The sequence below is a fragment of the Salvia hispanica genome, chromosome 6, assembly GCF_029641045.1.
Source record: "Salvia hispanica isolate PSC_SH4W2 chromosome 6, Shi_PSC_v1, whole genome shotgun sequence".
NCBI classification, from domain to species: Eukaryota; Viridiplantae; Streptophyta; class Magnoliopsida; order Lamiales; family Lamiaceae; genus Salvia; species Salvia hispanica.
The window spans coordinates 18,378,340-18,393,077 of record NC_142697.1 but is presented as its reverse complement, the minus strand read 5'-3'; the positions used below and the strand labels follow the sequence as shown (position 1 = coordinate 18,393,077).

Here is a 14,738-nt window from a genome sequence, read left to right as displayed (position 1 = left end):
TAAAAAAAAGTCATTTTTAGATCGTTTTAATTCATACAAGGAAATACTAAATACTAAAAGCAACTGTGGGAGGGAAAACAAGAGAAGGAAAATGCTTCTAGTTCAAAATTCCATCTTTTGGATGTATCCAAAAACTCAAGTCAGCATTCACTAAATTTGGGTGTACAAGATTTTGTGTGATGAGTAAAAGAGTCTGCACAATAAAATAATGAAATTTTCAAGAAATGTCCATCTCTCGCCATGTAAAAAAACCATCACAATCAAATTAGTAGTATAATACTATAAGAGAGAAGTTTAGACTGTTACATATAAACACAAAATTTCTATATATTTCTAAAGCACAAGTGGAAAATACAGATACAGCAGCAGCATGGATTACTCCCAATCCATGTACTTAATTAGCTTTTAACCGAGCCGGTTGGCCGGCTGGCCCCGGCAAGCATCTCTGGCCAGTAACCCTAATACCTCCTCTGTCCACCATCGGCCATTACAAGCACCCACCGTGAACAAGTGAGTTTCCGATGTGGAACACCCTCTTCAACCAAGGAGATAAACCGGCACCAACAAGGTGCAGATCATCACCATATCATCACCACAAAATCACAAGTTATCAGCAACTGGAAAAAGAGTAGTTTCTACACAATCATATTACTACACACCATAATTGCTAAACGAGGCCGGGATAGACCACGAAACCCGAGACCCTGAGTAAGAAACGAAAAAGAGTCAAGCTTCTGTCATGTATGGCTGCCTGTGATGGGGAGTTATGTATAAACAGTTAGGATTGGATGAAGCTCTTCATCTCATCCATTAAGGACTCGAAATGCTCGTTGTTTGGCAAGAAGTAGAACCCGATTGTGGCCTTTTCAAGGTAGAGGAGCTTCACCTCATGACCATATTTTTTGAGCCCTTCAACATAACCTATTTGCCAATCTTGAACAAGATCCAATCCAGCCACAACAACCAGACTCTTTGGAAAGTTTATACCTTCAAGGGTTTGACTTCTAGGGCCGAACACATTGCAGGCGGGATGGTCCCTATCTTCGCCTTCTGGTAGATAGGCTCTCCAATACCAATCTCTGTCTTGAATCCTCACAAAGTATTTCCCATCCAACCGTTTCTCAGATTCGGTCCTCTCCTCCCCTCCAAACAAGGGATGGAGAAGAATGTTTCCCAATACCTCCACGTTCTCGTTTGCAGCCCTCACTGCAACATGATGAGCGATATTGCCACCAGAACTATCTCCAGCTAGATATATATGAACTTTGAGATCATTCTCCTTCCCACTACGAAGCCACGCTCTCGAGTTAACCCATTTAAGAGCCGTCCATCCATCATCATAAGCACAAGGATACCGGTGCTCAGGTGATCTCCGGTAGTTCACAGATACCACTGCAGCCTTGCAGGTTTGCACAAGGCGGCGGCAGAAAATGTCATAGATAGCACTGTTGGCCGATGAATGGACAAAGCTCCCACCATGAAAAAATACGATTACAGGTACAACTTCAGAGGCACTCAAGGGCTTCTCCACTTCTGCAATCCCCAACTGAGGCTCGTTGTCACGGGCAGGGAGATAAACACGGTTGAGCAGGCCAGTAGGACGATCCAAAGTGTCGAATGAGTACACCCCATCAACAGGGACAGCATTTGCAGTCACTTTCCGGTCAAGAAACTCGTTCAAATCACGGTTGAACGTGCCATCGGGCCGCCTGAGCATGTTATATGCAAGTTTGAAGTTGGATATGAGGATCCATGTATGCAGGGGAACCACCCTCTGAAAAAATAGCACCAAAGTTTTAATTTTCAGTTCACTAGAAATCTCCTTTACCCATTACTGACTCAAGTCAAACTGAGGCTTCGGATTGATAATTGATCAAAAATACACAAACATTCCCAAGTGATTATCATCAACAGATTCAACCAATCAACCATAAAGGAAAATGCTGAAAAGAAAAGGGAAATTTCAAGCATGTATATCCATAAAAAGAAATGAAATGAAAAGTCGAGAAACAACCTAAATTAACCCAAACAGCACAATCATGATATCGGCCTAGGCGAGTCAGTAGTCAAAGCAAAACAAACAACAAAGGCGAGAATCAAGGGTAAAGAGAAGGGGGAAATCGTGGATAAAAGATCAAGATTCAATTTTCCAACCTCAAATCTCACTTTTTATCCGCAAAATAAACTCTTCCACGAAAAACAATAGGAAACCCCAATTTCAACCACAAAATTCACAGATTCACGGAGAAAATCCACGAGTCCACAAACCGCAGGATACCCTAATTTGAAACCAGAAATCCGATGCTGGAAAAACACAAAATTATGTCTAAAACAAGCAAACACCTCTGGTTACCTTCGATTCACTGACATTTACTTCATTACTACCCGCCATAATTCAACGCCGGAGACTCAATATTTGGCAGCTCCACACAATGATCTCTTTAGAAAAATTTGTACTATTTCTGTTTTCACCCAAACAATTTTCCTCTCCCTTTTAGCGATGACTGGAAACACTTTTTTCTATTTCTTTCGGGATTCCGATTTAGAACAATTAGAGAGAGAGAATCGCAAAATATTGCAGGGAGGAGTTCAGTTATCTAACCCAACAGAAGTGGAAAAGATCAAGAAAGAGAGGAGAGAGAGGGGGAAGTTAAAAAAATATAATCTCAGTGTATATAATACTACTATAATGGAAAATGGTAGATAAAGCAATGAAGGTGGCGCGTGGAGTTACATGGAGTAATAGATAAGAGAGAGAAATTGTAGAGAGAGAGTCAAAGGGAATAGAACGACGAAGGAGACGACAAATTGAGAAATGGGTTGAGGGAAGGTGGCGCTAAATTAAACTGTTTAGGTAGGGCCCGCCAAAAGTTGTGGTCATTTTTCATTTTCCGTTTTCGCAATTCTCACATTATCATTTTATTCGACTTAAATACAATCCGTTACTTTTATTTAATATGTCTTTTTAATTTTTATCAAATACGGCCCATAAATCCTTCCTAAGCTATTGCCTTGAATAGAGTATTCACATAGATGGCTATTTCAGGAGCACATCTCAAAGTCTATCTTTATTTTTTACTATCACATTAATAGGTCCATTTCGGAGCCTATTTTTCTGCAATGAGAGCTCATCCCAAAGCCTATCTCAGAGCTCATCTCAATTCCACATCATCATTATTTTTAATATTCACTTTTAATTATTTGTGTAATTAAAAGACATAATAAAACATCCTACATTAAAAAAACAAAAAATAAAGAGATAAAGATAGAAAACATAATAAAAAAACAACGGAAGCACACCCTCAGAAGCACTCGGGTTCCCGCTCGTCCTCCCCGACACGACCCCATTAATCCTATAAATTTTTGGCAATCCTTCAGTTGCATATATATTTCCTAGTACTTGAACCCTCTCGCATTGCCATCATAGAACTCGTGAAATATAGCACACTCATATACCAGGCGTTTCCAAGCTTGCGTAGATCGTCGGGCTAGTGTGTCAGGGCCCCTGCGACCTTTACTTGTTCGTATCTTTTCGCGATACGCCCCCAGAAACCGCCCTCGCACTTATTGGCTAAAATCGGGTCATCAGATATATGTGTCCAACTATGAGCAAGAGCAATCAACTCCTCTATGGAGTAGGTACTCATCGTCCGCCCAGCTTCAGACGCCTCCCCGACTGTCTCCTTCTTCTTCCCCTTCATGTCGAGCACCTTGTTGCTGAAGTTCATATCACCGTGGAGAGAGTAATAAAATTGAAATTGGGATTAGTAATGGATGAATGTGAATTGATTGAGAATGGGGTATATATAATGGATTAAATATTGAATTAAATTAAAATAAAAAAAAAAGGGATATCGGCTCCATCATCGGCCTGAGCCCCCACAATGGAGGCCCATCGCAGGCCGATGCGGAGCCAATATTGCCATCGGCTGAGGCTTGCAATCATCGCAAGGGCGGAGGCGGTGGGGGTTGGAGATGGCCTCCCTCCCCACAATGGGAGGCTTTGAGAGGCGATAGGGGGGCTGATCGCTCGGGCCCCATTGTGAATGCCCTTATGGGCGTTATTACATGGGTTTGGACGATAAATTCGCCTAGCCGTTCGCCCTTCGTACAGAACGCGCTGATCGGCTAGGGCGGATTGATGGGCGCCTGATCGACACTATTGTAGTGTCTTCAGTCGAAAAAAAAAAATTACACTATTTTAACTCTATTAACCTATTTTTCACCTCAGTTGTCATCCATTCACTTCAATCTCTTCTCCCATCTCATTTATCACTCTATGAGAAAACAAAAAAATGAATCCCGGTGATTTTCCAACCAATGCCAATGTAACTTCAATGTTCCCTATCCTTAATGTATGTTAAAACAAATATAAAGAAAAATGAAAATAGTGATGGAAATTGGAATAGGCGAATTTTAAGGGCTAGTTGAGGTCAATATTGTATGAACTGAAAGATAACAATGCTAATGTGGCAGAGAAAATGAAATAGACAGATTTAAAGGACGAATTTTAAGGACATTCTAATTAATGGCCTAATACAAATCTCCTATCCTTCATAAGAAATAAACTTAAAACTTTTTTTAGTGTATGCCAAGTGACTAGGTAATGCTTTTTGCTAGAAATCATATTCCATATTTTCATGAAATAAGGATAATAATTATTATCTTGTGTTAAAGATCTCAATAGATATAAGATGAATTTATATATATGAGTAATCCACATTAATTATCCCTTGTGTTAAAGATTTCAATAGATTTAAGATGAATTTATATGCGTAATCCAATGTTGTGTGGTTATATATGTCCAGATTAGAATTCAATAAAATACATATTCAACATATTAATCTTTATAACAATCTAGAAGTTTTAAATATAAAAAATAATAATATTTATGAATTAAATGTGTATACATATAATATTATTAGTCTTTTTCACTCTCTTTTTTTATATCATTTATCATTCCTTAAGTACCATAAGTTTGATCCCGTAGAATTTGATCAGTGAACGAAGGAAGGGTACGTACTATTCTAAAATAATTTAAATATTATAAGTATGTATATCATCAAAGTTTATATCAAAACAATATTTAGTAGGATGTCAATGCATTCTAAAACTAGTAAACCGACTTAAATATATCTTTAAATTCTAAGATTATAAATTTATAACTTAATAAAATTTCAACATAATTAACTTAGCAATCCAAATAGGAGTGACATGAAAGCTATTGGGTGGCCCAGTGAATTGGCACCTAGTGGTAGGGCATCAGCAATAAGGTCGAAAATTCCGGTCTTATTGAAGGGTTTATTTTTCGCGGCCACTGAAGGAAAGCAGCCACAGAGGGGGTCGGCTTTGCGACCTTATCGCGGGCCGGTTTTATTTGTGTTTGGTTGCTGCTATCCAAATTCATCTCAGCCCGCAAGGCCCGTGTCAATCCTATCTCAGTGGTGGCATCTCTATTAATCAATCCCACCCCTCTTTTCTCTCTCTCTTAGTTGCTGTCATCAAATCAAACATAAATTGATTAGTCACATAATTTAGTAATCACCTGATTCATTCATAAGATCTATTAAATTCTAATTTAATTTAATTAATTTAGAATTTATTTCATAATTTATTAAAATTAACTTTATAATTTTAATTGACCATAGTAGATATAATTAATCTCATCAACCAAATACCAATATCAAATTCAATACTGATATTATCCTATATAAAACTCATCTTGATATATAAATTTAAAGTGTTCTTTTGAACAAATAATACTAAGTACATCATTTAACTTCACACACATTCGAACAGATATTTTTTTCGTCCCAATTATATAAGCTTGTTTTGTTTAAGTATCCCAAAGTATATGTTCCTCCGTCACATCTCAATACTCATGGTATTGACAGTTTTTTAGCACATGTCTAGGGAAAATCATAATAAATCTTTAAAGTGATGTGAAAATAAAATAATATAAGAGAATAGCGTAGCAACTCTCTTTTATATTATTCTCTTTTTAACTTTACTTTCTCTCCATTTTAACTATTTATTATCATTTTTGCAAAATAACGGAAAAAAAAAAAAAATCAAATCACTTGAGCCAGGACGGATGGAGCTTGTTTTCATATACTAGTACTTCGAAAAATTAATTTTTCATGCTCATTTACAAATATATCTATATTTAAATCCGTGTTAACTCTGTCACATTAATTCCTCATCAAAATAAATACTATGTGCATATTAGGAAGTTTTTTTCATATTTTTCCCAATAAATTTTTTTAATACTTGGGAAAATGAATGAGTCTATATAATTTGTTTGTTATGGACTTTGGTTCATTTACTTACAAATCTTAGAACGGTTTGAGCCTTTCCGAATTTCATAATTAGGTTTATTATATTAATGAAGTAGATGTCTAAAGTTTTACTAGTAAGGGAAAAAAAGAAAAAAAAAAGACAAATAGTGTTAGTTGGTTATGGGGTTCACATTATTAGTAGTGATTATTTATAAATAGTTGGTGGATAGTGTGGTTTACAAAATATTAATTGTTAATTTTAATGGTAAAGTTATAGATAAAATGACGTGTATGGATGGTAGTACGTTGTTCAAAAGTTCCTATATTGGAATTGCATAATTTTAACGATGCTAATGGTAAGGTTATTAATAAAATGATGTGCATAGTAGTATGTTGTTCAAAAGTTTTTATATTGGAATTGCATAATTTTAAGAGACGGACCAAAATAGAAATACATGTTATTTTTAAATGACGGATGTAGTATTAAATAATTAAAACATGTTATAACTTGATTAAAATTTCATAACGATATAAATCTAAATAATTAAAATCAAGTATAATATTTTTAAAATAATAATAAAAATTAATTATAATAATTTTAATTCTTAGCTGGTAATTTGAAGTTAACCTCACCCAACGCAAAAATTGTTGGATTCTTATTGGTTATCCTAATATAGACCCAAGGTCATTAACTTCATTCATGTTTGTGTTTATAATTGTCACGTCAATATAATTTTTCTTAGATCTTTGAATTAATATGTTGATGATCGTCATTTAGATTAGACCATCTTTAACAGTACTGCAAAACTTAAAATGCAATAGGATAATACCTTCAATAGTACTGCAAAACCAATCTCATTATGGGTTTTTGAAGAAAATTTACCTATCTTTAGGTTTGCACTAAAATTATCAGATTTTGATTTATTGATTTCAAGTCTAAATTAATTTATATTTATCAAAATAGAAGAAGGGAAGAAGAGAAATTAAAATACATAAAGATTTAAAAAAAAATTACTTTCATGAAGATGGCAGGTGTGGAGAAGAAGATGTGAAATGAAACAATAACCTAATTTAGTTATATTAATATTTGATTAGTTATTAATTAGTGAGCTGGCCATATTTGTAAAGTTAATATTATGCAACATAACTGTAAAAAGTTGATCTACTATTTTACTAAATAAAGAGACGCTGTTTTGTTTCCAAATATAGAATCCAGATTTTATTAGTTAAATTAATATCTGACGTATATATAAATATGTGAAAGACAATTGTTTTATTAGTTAAATCTCATTATATTATTTAATTAATAAATCTTATTATATTATTTAATTTAAGTTATTGATTAAAAAAAAGTGTAATGGAGTTTGTGTGTAATTTAGATAATCGTTGGAGATGCTTTTATAGTGTAATGCTAAAAGGTAACGCAAAGCCAATTTGAACAAGTGGTGGAGTGCACTTACTATGACAACTCAATTGTAAAGGGAAGCACCGCAAAAATTATACTAGTTGTACATTTTTTTTTATCAAAAGTTATATAGTAACACTATCTTAGAGATAAATTTGAATGGAAATATTTTAAGTCCAAAAAATATAATAGTCCAAAAAATTTAAAAATCTGCGTCGAGAGCGATTGGTCACGTGAGAATGAGACGACGATATATAATGTCCTCTAAAGAAGAATTCTTCTTTGAAAAAATCATTTCCTTAGTGTAAGAGGGTTGTTAATTGCATTAAACAAACAATTAACAAGAAAGATGACTAATCAGTGATATTCACACCATCAATTTTTTTTAAAATGACAAACTTCTTTTAAGCCTTAAAAAAACTCAAACACACCCTGATATAATGATAGTAAAGGATTGATTTTGTCTCATTTTATAAGGTATTTATCCAGAAATGTCTCATTAATTGGATAATCACTCTACTCATTATTTCATTTTTAGGATAAATTATTATGCAAGAACCTTCTGGCAATCTGAATTGAATACGTCAATGTGTCAACCAGAATTACACATCATTAAGTAATCGGTGTGTAATTTTGAGTAATCAACATGCAATTTCATTTGTCACGTTGATATTCCAATCGCCAAAGTATTTACGGGTGATCTTAGTTTCTTTGAATATGAAACGGTGAGATATTTTCAAATACACACCAAAAATGATGTGAATAATTTGACCTTTTCCTAATAATGATCTTAGTTTCTTTGCATTGAAGTTTCAAGTATTCTCTTTGGTATCGTTCGATTGCTATGAGCCTATGACTAATTATCATACAACAATGCATGATTGAATTGTGGGATTATTTTAGTTAGAGGAAGATAACTATGACTAATTATTATATAATTATCTATCTAAGATTAAGTTGTGTGATTTAATCTTACGAACCCACACAACATATATTTAATCTCAAGATATAATTTTACACGTCATTTCAGTTTTAAAATGGTAGTACATTTTAAAACAATTACCTTCCTTAATGTTAGAGATTTTTGCTGAGATTTATTAAAAGTGAAGTGGTTGTTACCAGTTCGTTATCATTATTAGTTGCCGTAAACTTAGATGTGGATATATATTTAGTGACATGAACAAACTTTTGTATACCAAATTAAATGAAGTTTGCTTGAAGTTTTTTACATATGAACAGTTTCTTTAAAAAAAATGAATACTTTAAATTTATACTCCCTTCGTTTCATAGAAGCGAAGTTATTTCTTTTCGACACAGAGATTAAAATAAATTGTGTTAAGTAAAGGAAGAATAAAATAGGAAATGAAAAAGGTAGATAGACGAAGAGAGAACAGTGTAAGAGAGAGTAAAGTAAGTGAGAATAAATGTATTGACTTTTACTATTAAAAAAAAAATGATTCCACTACTATGCAGGGACGGAACTAATGTTCTACCACAAGGGGCAGATGCCCCACCTCAAAACAAAAAAAATTATATGCTATTTTATCAGTAATTTCTATTTTTTTTTGAAATATTCTTTCATATGCCCCTTCTTAAATTCTTAAAATATATTTATATAGATTCTTGTCCTATCTATATAGAATTTTTGGATCCGTCTCTGCTATTATGGAACATATTAAAATAGTAAAATAACTTTAACTGCTATGGAAACGAGGAAATATTTTTTTTATTTTAATATTTGTAAAGAGAAAGATTGAAAATAATTAAAAAAATGTCAATATCGACAATCAGTTCACTCGATAACAATTCATGACACAGATTAACAATCTCCTTTTGGAGATTAACGATCTCCTTTTATTCAGGCTTATTGGCTTTTATATTTTCGCACATTCAAAATTTGTTGATATTGGGAGTGGATGTACACTAATATTTTTTCCTACCCAATGTTATTTTGTTATTTTCTACAATTATAGGAGCGGTCCACCGCTAACGACAACTCCATTACGACTGGAGGTACCAAAATTCAAAGCCAATCCACACACCAACACGTTTTTTATTTATTTTTTCCGCCATTTACTATACCTAATTTTAGAAGAAGCATGTACGGAGTATTTTTTAAAAAAACTAAAAACTCAAGCAGGCGGCGCCTTATAATAGACCATTTATGTCACTACTTATGCTTAACCAAATAATTATACCCATTTAAAAAAATACTCCATCCATCCCATTTTTTAAATACTCCCTCAATCCCACTGTAAATGGAACATTTCAATTTAGACGTTATTTTATTAAAATAATAGTAATAAATAATTAGAATAAAGAGAAAGTAACGTAAGTAAGCGAATAATATATATCGACGCTCTTCTATATTATTCTCTTTAAAAAAAAGCGATTTATGGTTAGAGATTTTGTAGTAATTTGGTAGTCACTAAGTTCTTAAAAAAGGAATTCAATAAACTGGAAGAATATATGATTAAATCTGGAGGTAGCCAAAAGGGGGAGGGGTTGTACGTAGCTTGTACTCGCTGCGTGCGGCCGACGCCAACGCACGTGGCGACAAACATGGCGTGAACTGACGAAAAAGCCCTCAGGTCAAGACCAAGATTACAGGGAGTGCCACGGAAAGCGACGCGTATTTGTCACGTAGTGTTAGACGCGTGGCGGACCCCGTCTATCTTGTCTTGACACCCCGAGTGTGGGGCCCGCTCCTCCTACTTTTCTTCATCTTCTTATTGTTTTTTTGTTAAATTTTAATCTTTAATGGTACTGCCATTTATTATAGTAAGAAAATTATCGTGGGGTTTTGAATATTGTCGTTATGTAGGTTCAGCAAAAAAAAGCCACCGTCACGTGTTCGTCACATGCGGGCCAACTCTCCTTGGTGGAACCGCCTAGGGCCAGCCTAGATGCGTGAGGATGTGCCTATTCTTCAAGTTGCAAATTGTACTACTCCCCCCGGTCTGGTCTCCTGTTCATTCATATTAACATGGACACAAATTTAAAGAAAATTAAAAATAGTGGAGGAAAGAAAATTAGTGAAATATACTCCCTTCGTCCCATATTTATAGTCACATTTAGTTAGGGCACGAGTTTTAAAGAATTGGTGAAGTGTGTAATTAATGAAGTGAGATGATGGAGTGTGTAATAAATGAAGTGAGATGAAGGAGTGTGTAAAAAATTAAGTGAGTTGGTTAAAGGTGGGTCCCTTGTTGACTTTTTGGTTTTTTATTTTTGTTTTGATTTATTTTTATGTTTATAATGGCATTTGAGTGTAATTTTAGTGAATAATGGGGTAAAATTTTATGTCCAAATATAGAAAATTCTAAATGTGACTATAAATGTGAGACGGACTTTTATGGCAAAATGTGACTATAAAACTGGGACGGAGGGAGTATATTTTACTAAAATAATACTCCCTCCATTCTATAGTAATGAAGGCGTTTCTTTTCGTCGGAGATTAAGAAAAATTGTGTTAAGTGAGTTAAATAAAGGGAGAATAAAGTGAAAAATGAAAAAGGTAGAGAGATGAAGAGAGAAAAAAGTAACGGAGAGTAAAGTAGGCGTGGAAAAATGTGTTGACTTTTACTAAAAAATGAAATGACGTTATTACTATGGAACGGAGGGAGTAGTAGTATACAATTAAAATGAATTAGTGGAATATAAAGCTTTATTATCATTTATAATCTATTATATAAAAGGCGAGTTTTGGCATTTTTAAAAATATTTATAAGTTTTGTCCTATTGAAATATTTATACTAGACCTTATACATAAATATTGATGAGGCCGTTGCCTATCTAAAAATTGATGACATTTATTATTTGCATGTTATATTTCAATAGATATAATGAAGATTTTATGTTATATTTCAATAAATATAATGAAGGATTATAACTTTTCTCACATCATGAGCACGTTATCCACCACAATAGTATGATCCAGTCAAAAGATATATTCACTCACATTAGCAACGTATATATTTATATACATTAAAAATAATTGAATTTCAATTATTATGTCATTACATTAAAAACAAAAGGTTTTTAAAAAGTTATTATAAATAATTAGAGAAGTGAAAGGTTTTTTTTCGACTATAAATATATGACATGTGGTGGCTCTAAATCCACTAACTCATTACTTTTTCCTATTTCTATAGCATTTGTCACTAAATTTCTAATAAACTTTATTCTTTGGTTTCATCTTCCGATAAACTTTATTCTACAGTCTCCTATGAACCTGATTTGGTAGATTTGATTAACTCTCATTATTTATGTAATTGCAGGAATTATATATACACTACGTGAATTATGGTGTTGGGGGCAATTGCTTACGCATAAAATCAAAACTTTTTTATGTAAGTATGAGATTCGTAGTTTACATCCACTCACTCACTACGTTATTTCGTATTTCTATTGCATTTAAAACTGAATTTCTAATAAATTCATCACGGATTCTTTGCAAAAAGAAATTTTTTCTCGGTATGGTTATTACTCTTTACCTATTGTAGTACATTTATATGAGATTAATTTGTTTCAACGATGTTAGTTTATATTTAAGTTTTTTATTGATGTTAGTATGTTTTATTTCTATTAGTTTTGTTTTATTTCTATTTGTTTTCTTTTAATTTTTTCGTCCAGGCTATAATAGTTATTTTTATACAAATATAGAAATCACATAAGCTTATGACTATCTATAAAATTTTGAAGCTACAACATTACACAGTTATCACCAAATTCATCACTCCATAGTTTTCATGCAAAGAAAACACCTAAAGCAACGAAATGACGAAAGGAAGCAAAGAAGACGAAGATTATAAAGTATCACATTTGTTTTCTAGCATATGCATAGATCATTAATTTTGAGATTAAAGAGGAAAATAAGGTTGAGGAAGAGTCATCGGAATATTGGAGTTTGTGTTTTATTATTATTTTTTCTTTATTTTGCTATTCTTATTATTGTACAATTAAAATTGTTCACATATAAGTTTTTTCATGTCTTACAAACTATTGTTTTATTATTCTAATGTTTATATATGTGTATTTTCTATTTGTTTTGTACATCATTTTATCTTTTTATGACGATGTTGTTGTCCTCATTATATTTTTTAGTTGTATATTTAATATTTTATATTAATTTAATATTGATAGTATTGAAGTATGTATGTTGTAACGATAAGTGTCGTAATTAACAAATATTTCATGTTGTTTAATTTAAAATTTATTAATTTTATATCTTTACTTATTTAACATATTGTTACTACTATATAGTAGTACTATTATTTTTTTGTATTTTTTTATCTTGTGTAATGATGTTATTTTTAATTTATTTAATTTATTCGTAGTATACTAATTAATAGAATAAAAATATTATGTGTCGCGCATAGCACGTGGGCTAACACTAGTAATAATAAATCGCGACTTCTATTCGCAAACTGATGGAGTAATAAAAAGTGTGTTAAAAAAGTTACATAGCAGTTGATAGTGGGTTTTATCTATACATATATAAAAGACGAGTTTATGCAACTTTATTTTATATGTTAAGTACAGAGAGTAAAGTAGTATATAGAAAATACAGTAGATATAAATATGTTTCCAATTTTAGTAAATGGACAATTTGTTGGCAAACAAAACAATTAAAATGAATCATCTTCAATGGAAGGGAAAAAGTAAAAAAATAAGTGGACAATGATTGGCGGACGGATAAAAAATGAAACTTGTGACAAATAATGACTAATGGATGGAGTATAAAACATATGCACATACACTTTGCCATCCCCCAACTTTTATAAAGGCACAGGTTTAATGTTAAATTGATAAAGTAAGATAAAGATAGAAAAAAAAAAAAATGGAGTATTGTTAGTGTTATACTCCATTGTAAATAGAAAAAAATATTTTTATGGTACAAAGAGAGTATATACTCCATTGTAAGATCTCATCAAATTAAATTAGACACATCACAGAAAACATCTAAACAAGGGGATAGAGAGAAACAAATCATTAAAGTTGGGCCACTCAATCGAAGAGAGTTTAAGGAAGTCTTCTTCTTCTCGAACCGCTTCCGCTATGAATCGTCAAGATAAGTTGTCGATCATATTATATATATGGTTAATTACATAAAATACATGTTGTTCAAAAATCTTACATTAATTATATTCAAAGATCCTACAATATTTATATTCAAAAATAAGAAAATAACTTACAACAAATAATACTCCTATATTGCTTTTCCCGTCCAGCAATAAATGAAAATTTTCTTTTATATATGGAATTTAAGAAAAATAATAGTATTTGGAAAGTTAAGTAAAAACAGATTAATGTATAAGGTGCTTTAGGGTGACACCACTCTTAAAGTGACATCGTGAAAACACGTAACATGCAATCTGCAATACATATGCAAGCAATATGTGATACATAGGCAAGCAATTCGGCATATGGTTCCAAGAAGTATGAGTTACGAAATCAGAGCACTATGGTGACACCATAGTTAAAATGACAATCTAAGCAAGCAATCTGCGATACATAGGCAACCATTATGCTATATATAAGTAAGCAACTCAGTATATGGTTTCAAGCAATCTGTGATATGAAATCAAAGATTATCAAGCAATCTACGGTACATAAGCAAGCAAGTCTGACATGTGGCAGGCTAAGGTTGAATCTGCTCCTAAATCTAAAGGTTGCCATTGGTAGTACAGTGTCACTTAAATGGTGTTATTATTTTAACACAAATCTTAATGTTATAAGAAAATAAAATAGTTTAGTGAAAAGAGAATAAAATATTAGAGAACAATTATGTTATATTTTGCTAAAAAAAGAAAATGAATAGTTTTAGATGGGATGTTTCAAGAAGAACTATGAGTCGCTTATGGTGAGCGATACAGAGTATTTGATTATAGTGATCAGTGATGTAACATTATTTTCTTTATTTTCTCCTCATTTTTTGGGAGAAACCTCGTAAAAGTTCACTTGCATCTATGGCAATTATTACGAGATTGAAGATACAACTAGACATGCACAAGGTTCAGGAACCGCCGTATTCGGAAAATCTTGAATCGGAC

The 14,738-nt window shown here is 32.5% G+C and overlaps 1 protein-coding gene across 1 annotated transcript; it reads right to left on the bottom strand.

The window, feature by feature from the left end:
- Window positions 1–243: 243 nt before the first annotated feature.
- On the bottom strand, window positions 244–2,790 carry LOC125207578 (gibberellin receptor GID1B-like). Its single transcript, XM_048106976.2, has 2 exons — window positions 2,354–2,790; window positions 244–1,774 (listed from the first exon to the last, which is right to left on the bottom strand). Exons 1-2 carry the CDS (start codon window positions 2,390–2,392, stop codon window positions 779–781), a joined length of 1,035 nt encoding a protein of 344 aa, XP_047962933.2. The 5' UTR covers window positions 2,393–2,790; the 3' UTR covers window positions 244–778.
- Window positions 2,791–14,738: the final 11,948 nt, after the last annotated feature.

Coding starts and splice junctions, on each gene's coding strand:
- LOC125207578 (XM_048106976.2), bottom strand. CDS start 2,392: ATGGCGGGTAGTAATGAAGTAAATGTCAGTGAATCGAAG. Junction 1,775..2,353: donor TAAATGTCAGTGAATCGAAG/GTAACCAGAGGT, acceptor CTATTTTTTCAG/AGGGTGGTTCCCCTGCATAC.